General features: G+C 40.8%; 1 protein-coding gene across 5 annotated transcripts in view; it reads left to right on the top strand.

Annotated features, from left to right (window-relative positions):
• The first annotated feature begins 1,268 nt into the window (after positions 1-1,268).
• cibar1 (CBY1 interacting BAR domain containing 1) overlaps positions 1,269-8,706 on the top strand; it is a 46,322-nt gene continuing 38,884 nt past the window's right edge. For 3 of the 5 annotated variants that reach the window (XM_078215988.1, XM_078215985.1, XM_078215984.1), the window contains exons 1-3: positions 1,269-1,549; positions 4,253-4,487; positions 6,524-6,592. In XM_078215988.1, the coding sequence (XP_078072114.1) occupies positions 1,515-1,549; positions 4,253-4,487; positions 6,524-6,592 (339 nt within the window). In that variant the 5' untranslated portion in view covers positions 1,269-1,514. Of the gene's footprint in view, positions 1,550-3,628; positions 3,775-4,252; positions 4,488-6,523; positions 6,593-8,706 lie in introns of all 5 variants that reach the window. The other 2 variants (XM_078215987.1, XM_078215986.1) reach the window with 1 other exon arrangement.

Raw genomic sequence — 8,706 nt, 5'->3', positions numbered from 1 at the left:
TAGTTGTAAGTATTCGCATTCCAACCATTATTCATGTAAATTGAGTCTGTGTCTTTATAAGTTCTGTTTGTGAACAGGATTCCCACTCACCTGAAGAAGGGGCTCAGAGCCTCGAAAGCTTGTGTGGCTTTTGCTACCAAATAAACCTGTTGGACTTTAACCTGGTGTTGTTAAACTTCTTACCCTGTATAAAGGCAGTGACTCTTCCCCCTTGCCTTCAGTACAGACCAGATCACCGACAGGGATGGCTCCAAGTTCTTGCTAATAAAAGCCTATTTGTCTTGTTCACAACTAGTCTTGACTCGATTGATAGTGCATCAATGAGGTGAGGCATTTTGGTAGGAAGAACATGGAGGCAAAAAAAGGGCTAAAACTCTGAAGGTGTGCAGGAGCAGAGGAACCTGCATGTACATATGCATAAACCATTCAAGGTGGGAAGATAGGTGGAGAGAGCAGTTAATAAAGCATATAGTATTTTGGGCTCTATGAATAGGAACATAGAGTACAAAGAGTAAGGAGGTGATGCTGAACTTACACAAGACACAAGTTAGATCACAGCTGGAATATTGTATATAATTCTGAGCACTACACTGCAGGAAGGATGTGAACACATTGGAGAGAGTGCAGAAGAGGTTTACAAAAATGGTTCCAGACTTGAGACACTTCAATTATGAGGATAGATTGGAGAGGTTGGGACTGTTCTCCTTGGAGAGAAGAAGGCTCAGAAGAGATTTGATAGAGATGTTCAAAATCATGAGGGGGTTGGACAGAGTAGATAAGGAGAAACTATTCCTGCTCATAAAATGATCAAGAACAAGAGGGCACAGATTTAAAATGATTTACAAACAAAGCAGATGAGATGTGGGGGTAGTCTGGAATGCACAGCCTGCAAGTGTGGTGAAGGCAGGTTCAATCAAGGCATTCAAGAGGGTATTAGATGATCATTTGAATAGAATCAATGTGCAGGGTTGAGTGGAACTTAATCATAATGTTTGTTTGGAGAGCCAGTGCAGACTCAATGGGTTCCGCCAGTAACAATTCTGTGGAAACCATGAGGGGGGTGACGGAGACGGATTCAATCCAGGCTTTCAAGAGGAAATTAGTCGATTGTTTGAAGAGAAACAGTCTACAGGGTTAAGGAGAGAAAGTGGGGGCAGTGGCACTGGGCGAAGTGCCCATTCAGAGCCCTGGTACGGAGACGATGGGCCGACTGGCTGCATTCTGAGCTGTAACAATTGCATGATCCTGGGGTCGCGCGGCTGGAGCGCGCTTGGAACGGCGGGCACTGAGGAACGCGCGGCGGGAGCGCGCTTGGAACGGCGGGCACTGAGGAACGCGCGGCGGGTGCCTGCATCAGGCGGCTGCTATGGTAACGGGGCGACCCCGCGCTGCCTGAGGGAGTTGGGGGGAATGGGGCAGGTTGGTTCCGGCTCCCAGTGAGCGGGCCCGGGGGCGGCCGCCGCCTTCACCATCCCATCTCATCTCAACCAGTGAACGGGGGCGGGAGAACCGCCATGTTTCAGGCCCGTGACCAGGACACGCGAGCCAGGTAAGGCTGCCAGTCACTGGCACCGGTTCGGGTTCCGTCCCATCAGGAAAGTGCGAGGCTCCACTCAAGGCCTAGTCTCGGTGCGCGGCTGCGGGAAGCTGCGATGTGAAATGATGGCTGGAAATGAATAAGGGCAGTAGTTTCTTTGCTGAAAGAATGCAGCGATAACGGTTACGGAGGGTAATTCCTATTTCAGCCTCCATTCTCGCCCCATAAAAAGATTGGGAAATGCAGTGTCAACATTTCTACTCATTCAATCTCGAGTACCACACTCCTGAATTCCCCATGCCAGACACCCTGGACTATTAGTGATGGTCAAAAACTCCTGACAGGTTTTGATCATATCTGATCTATCTATTACTTCTTACATGTTTCCCAAAAGGGGGCTGATCTAATTATTCCAGGCACAAACTTTCAAGGGTGCTATTAATTGCTATATGATTAACCTTTTCCTCAACAGTGCCAAGCTTTAACTTAGTTATTTGATTTATTATTGTCACATGTATTAACATACAATGAAAAGTATTGTTTCTTGCATGCTATACCGTTCATAGAGAAGGAAACGAGAGAGTGCGGAATGTAGTCTTACAGTCATTGCTAGGATGTAGAGAAAGATCAACTTAATGTAAGTTTGGTAGATTGAACCAGGGCAGGACTTACTCAGTTAATGGTAGGGTGTTGGGGAGAGTTACAGAACAAAGAGATCTAGGGGTACAGCTCCTTGAAAGTGGAGTCACAGGTGGACAGAGTGGTGAAGAAGTCATTCGGCATGCTTGGTTTCATTGGTCAGAACATTGAATACAGGAGTTGGGACATCTTGTTGAAGTTGTACAAGACATTGGTAAGACCACACTTGGAATACTGTGTGCGATTCTGGTCACCCTATTGTAGAAAGGATATTATTAAACTAGGAAGAATGCAGAAAAGATTTACTAGGATGCTACCGGAACTTGATGGATTGAGTTATAAGGAGAGGCTGAATAGACTGGGACTTTTTTCTCTGGAGCGTATGAGGCTGAGGAGTGACCTTATAGAGGTCTATAAAATAATGAGGGGCATAGACAAGGTAGATAGTCAACATCTTTTCCCAAAGGTAGGGGAGTCTAAAACTAGAGGGCATAGGTTTAAGGTGAGAGGGGAGAGATACAAAAGCGTCCAGAGGGACAATTTTTTCACACACACTGGTGAAGTGGTGTGTCTGGAACAAGCTGCCAGAGAACATAAGAACATAAGAAATAGGAGCAGGAGTAGGCCATCTAGCCCCTCGAGCCTGCCCCGCCATTCAATAAGATCATGGCTGATCTGACGTGGATCAGTACCACTTACCCGCCTGATCCCCATAACCCTTAATTCCCTTACCGCTCAGGAATCCATCCATCCGCGCTTTAAACATATTCAGCGAGGTAGCCTCCACCACCTCAGTGGGCAGAGAATTCCAGAGATTCACCACCCTCTGGGAGAAGAAGTTCCTCCTCAACTCTGTCTTAAACCGACCCCCCTTTATTTTGAGGCTGTGTCCTCTAGTTTTAACTTCCTTACTAAGTGGAAAGAATCTCTCCGCCTCCACCCTATCCAGCCCCCGCATTATCTTATAAGTCTCCATAAGATCCCCCCTCATCCTTCTAAACTCCAACGAGTACAAACCCAATCTCCTCAGCCTCTCCTCATAATCCAAACCCCTCATCTCCGGTATCAACCTGGTGAACCTTCTCTGCACTCCCTCCAATGCCAATATATCCTTCCTCATATAAGGGGACCAATACTGCACACAGGGGTAGTAGTAGAGGCGGGTACAATTTTATTTTTTAAAAAGCATTTAGATAGTTACATGGGTACGATGGGTATAGAGGGATATGGACCAAATGCGGGCAATTGGGATTAGCTTAGGGGTTTCTTTTTAAAAGGCGGCATGGACAAGTTGGGCCGAAGGACCTGTTTCCATGCTGTAAACCTCTATGTCTCTAAGTTAGGTCCATTCAAAAGTCTGATGGCAGTAGCAGGTGTGACATTTTTAGTGTGCTTACTCCCCCCCCGCATGCCAATAATACAAATTTGTTTTTATTCACGTTTCCTTGGAAGGTCTTTCAGTCAACACATCTAATGCTGCGCAAAATAAGGAATAAAAACTTGGCTAAAGGCAAAATACTGTGGATGCCGGAATCTGAAATAAAAACAAAATGCTTGAAAAACTGTACAGATGGAAAGCACAGATACTATCAGACCTGGTCAGTTTTCCCAGCATTTTCTGGGTTTTTTTGTTGAATAAAAACTTGGGATTTCTGCAGAGTTGGAAGATTGCGTCACAGAGAAATGGCCAACATCAGCTATTTCTACCATTTTTCCTAAAATTAGGACAAGGGAATGGGAAAACCAAGCAGATATTCAAGCCAAAATGTTTTCGATTTCCCACGATGCTAAATGGCTTACTGAAAGTTTGATCCTTGTTAAAGTAACATTGGATGGAATTGTGGATGGGGAAAGAATTGGCAAGGGCCTCTTGATTTACTTTCTTCCGTATTCCCTCCACCCCATTCACTAAATTCTAATACTTAGCACTTGCCTAAATTTCCACAATAACCCTTAAAGGAAAAGTTAGTTTGACATATGGTGCATACAGTAGAAGAGATTCCCTTTGACAATTTACATCTCTAAATGCTTCATAATGTTCTATTAATTCAAAATAAAATCTTGATTTTGTTTCAGAGACAGTCAAACCAAATATATTCACAGTACTGTTGTAAATGTGGAAAAACACTTTGGTGAGATGTGCAGCTTATTTGCCGCCTATGCACGGAAAACTGCAAGACTACGTGACAAGGCAGACCTCATGGTTAAAGAACTCCGAGAGTACTCTGATACAGAAACTCCTAATTTGAAATATGGTCTGAGTAGCTTTGCAGATCACCTTGCTTTAATTCAAGATTATCGACATGCAGAGGTGAGTGGCTGAAAATATTTGTTTGAATACATGCTCAGTTTGTAGTACATTGTCCTATAAGGATATCTACATAGCAAGGGCTAATGTGGAAAACATTACCGCCCTCAGTGTAATTTAAAGAGACACAAGACTTAAGACTAGAGTAAGTGGTTGTGGACTGAACAGAGATCAGGAGTTAGCCTTGGGCTATACACTGCATATATGTACATACAGTAAGTAGTCGCACAACACCAGGTTAAAGTCCAACAGGTTTATTTGGTAGCACGAGCTTTCAGAGTGTCGCTCCTTCATCAGGTGAGTGAGTATATGTACATAGTTATGTGTTATCAGTAAACACTTAATGTTCAACCAAACAAGACTTAGAATCGCTTCGCAAGGCTACTAAACATACAACATGGTGGCAGTTAAGATGGGTAAGATGCTCTTTTGGAGAGTCAGTGCAGACTCGATAGACCGAATAACCTGCACTGTGGGGATGCTATGTTTCCATGGACAATAAATCAACCAAATTGATTGATCCAAAGGGCAGACCAAGCATCATATTTGTTTAGTGACTTCGGTGGAAAAGATTCTTAAGATACATGATAGCTTTACCATTAAATAAAAAGACATAAGCTGAATACGCTACTCTATTCAATACATCTGAAAACCAATGTTAGTTGTTTCAAGTATTTCTTTTGGGAGTGAGTTCCACATTCCACATTTTGACTCTTTGATAAAATATATTTCTACAGAATTCCCTTTTGGATTTATTTATGAGTATTTTATACTTACTATCTCAAATTTTGATCTCTTCCCCACAAGTGGAAACATCTTCCCTAATCCCTTGCTCTCCCTATTTAGAATTGTCTTTTCAGTAATCCATTTCCTTCTATTCTGCTTTCTCCATTTTTGTCTGTTGGTAGCACACTTGCCTCTGACTCAGAAGGTTGTGAATTTTAAGTCCCACTACAGAGATTTGAGCATAAAATCCAGACTAACACTCCAGACTAATAATCCAGTACAATACGAAAGACATATTGTACTTTTGGAGGCGCCATCGTTCAGATGAAACAATGAACCGAGACCCCATCTGCCCCCTCCTGTAAAATATTCCATGTGTGAGTTCACTACCTTGGAATTGCACCATTCTAGAATAAGACGTCAGTTTTGAGGGGAGGTGACAGATGTGCATGTTGAGCCGGAAAATGAATGCATGTATCTGTGTGCTTGTATCACAAAGCCACCTTGCATCTCAGTGTAAGCCATGCTGATGTACTATATCAGTTTGATATGTTTAGAAAAACCAACGTGGGTGTCATTGTTCTGATTGCATGTCAGGTAGACCTACAAAAAGCTGGCTCGCTGGTCATGTGTGTTAATATGTACTGCTGATGACAGGGAAATATGCCATTTGCCATTAGTTGCACTCTTATAATGTGTGAAAGTGTCTCTTGAAATTCTAAATTCACCAATTGATAGTGTGGTGGATCTCTAAGATGATCCTTTATGTTGTTGTCAGTGGGATTGTCAGTTTAAATGCCATTTTTAAAATCTATACGGAATTTTATGTATGTACTATTTAAGCAAACCAATCACATTACATTAGTGTTAGAAGTACTGAGGCCACCAGCTTTATATGATGGCTGGAAAATGATAAATATTAAAATATGTTCAAAAGAAGGTGCAGAAAAGGAACCACCAGTTTCACAAACATTCCTTAAATGCATTTTTATTTGCTTTGCTGAGGTAGCAGTTAAATTTAGGAATGGTCATTGGTCTCAAACAGGTTCACCTTTGTTGATTTGTGGACATGGATAATGCAATCAAGTGAATTTCTACGATGTGTAGCAGAAAATAATGAGTAACCATTTTGTTGTGTTACCAGAGGTGCAATGCCCAAACTAATATGATTTAGAGGTTTAGAATACAAAGATATAATGCCTGTCTACATTCATTACAAGCTTCTTTGGGGGAAGGAATTGCCAATTACCTCCAATGACCGCCATTTCACATACCGTTCTAAACATTTGACAATTTATCATTTGGTTATATAGGTTGAAAGGCTAGAAGCTAAAGTTGTCGAACCTATGAAGAAATATGGTTCAATTACCAAGCTAAAAAAGGTAAGTTGAGCATGCACAGTAGCCATTGTAGCAGGAACATTCAGAGTTCATTGTAACAATATGTTAATAATGATTACATTATATTAAGAGTATATTTGTATTGTTAATGTTTTGAACATATAACACCAAAGTGCTTATGTTAGAGCATAACAGTTCCAGTGACATTTTATGTAAGCAATCATTTGAATTTCATTCCTGTATGTAAGATTTGTAAAGTCCCTTCTTTGGGAACCATCTGACTAACTTGTCCATTTAGTATTTAATCGATTAAATTAGATTCTTATCTGCCTCTGAGGGCATTCTCAGTTTTTATTAATCAGCAATGATTGCTTTGTGGCTCCTTGATATGTCTCAAGTAATGCCATTTCAATACAAAATTTGAATTTCAGAAACATGATTAAACGGCTACCACATACTCTATATCCCCTCTACATTCCTATATGAAATATAGATAAAATAAAGTAGGGATGTCAGGTAGTGAGTCTTTTAATTGATCATGCAGGTATTCAAACTTTAAACAAAAGCCAATTTATTCCCCTGCATCTCAGATCACAGATAAGAGGATCTAACATTGGCTAAAGATTTGCAGAGAAGATTTGGTTATTTGAAGAGGATTTTTGCACGGTTCCACAAATAAAATGATTCAAAATAGTGATTAGCACTGCCTGAGAATCATTTTCCACTTCTTAATAAAGTGAAAATATATTAAATGTTTTTTTCTCACAATTACCTTGGTAACTTTGCATTAATATGCAGTTACTAACATTTTGTCATTATAATGCTGAGCGCGAATATACCTCATTTTACAAATGGATTTTAGGAACTAAAATAGATGCACACCATTGAAATTCACTTCTGTTTGTACTGATTTTTAAAAATGGATTTTTTACTTCATATTAGCACAGAGATTACAAATTACTTTGATCCAATCTTCAGGACATAACTCTCTTTTATTTTTGGCCTGTATAGAACTGTGTAACTTAAACTGGAGGGAACAATAATCTTATTTTTAAAGAAAGTTTTAGAAATGGTTTTAACAGCGGTAGCTGCAGGGATAGTGAATGCCTTAGTTTTGATGTTTTAACACTCCTTAGATTATGGAACCATTCCCAAGGATTCGAAGGTAACAAACATAATCCCACCATTTATGAAAGGAGAAAGAAAGAAAACTGAACTATAAGCCAGTTAGCCTCACATCGATAGTGGAGAAAGCACTAGGATCTTTTATTAGCGAAGTAATAACAGGACACTTAAAAAACTATAATATAATTAAGCAGAGTCAACACAGAATTCTGAAAGGGAAAGAGTGTTTGATAAATTTGATGGAGTTTTTAGAAATGTAACTAAGGTAGATAAGAGGGAACCAATGGATGTACCGTATGTAGATTTCTAAAATATATTCAGTAAGGCGCTTCACAGGAGGTTATACAAAATTAGGACTCATGGGATAATTAGCTTGGATTGAGGATTGATTTATGGACAGAGAACAGAATAAACAGGACATTTTTGGGTTGGCTATAATTAGTGGGTAACTGCAAGGATCACTACTTTGGCCTCTGCTATTTACAATCCGTGTTGATGACCTCGATGAGGAAACTGAGTGTAATGTATCCAACTTTGCTGATGATGCAAAGTTATAAAGTTTTAAAGTTTATTTATTTATTCGTCACAAGTAAGGCTTACACTAACACTGCAATGAAGTTACTGTGAAATTCCCCTAGTCGCCACACTCCAGCGCCTGTTCGGATCAATGCACCTAACCAGCATGTCTTTCAGACGGGGAGGAAACCGGAGCACCCGGAGGGAAACCCACGCAGACACGGAGAACGTTCAAACTCCACACAGACAGTGACCCAAAGCGGTAATTGAACCCGGGTCCCTGGCGCTGTGAGGCAGCAGTGCTAACCACTGTGCCAATGCAGTAAAGAGGATGCTTAAGACTGCAGAGGAATATAGATAGATAAGTTGGGTGAGTGGGAAGAACATGACAAATGGAATATAGTGTGGCATGGTGTGAAGTTATCCATTTTGATAGAAAAAATAAAAGAGCAGAATATGTTTGAATGCAGAGAGACTAGTAAATATTTGCATTCAGAGGGACCTGGGTGGCCTTG

This window comes from Mustelus asterias, chromosome 7, assembly GCF_964213995.1.
Source record: "Mustelus asterias chromosome 7, sMusAst1.hap1.1, whole genome shotgun sequence".
Lineage (NCBI taxonomy): Eukaryota > Metazoa > Chordata > Chondrichthyes > Carcharhiniformes > Triakidae > Mustelus > Mustelus asterias.
This window is presented reverse-complemented; position numbering and strand designations above follow the sequence as displayed.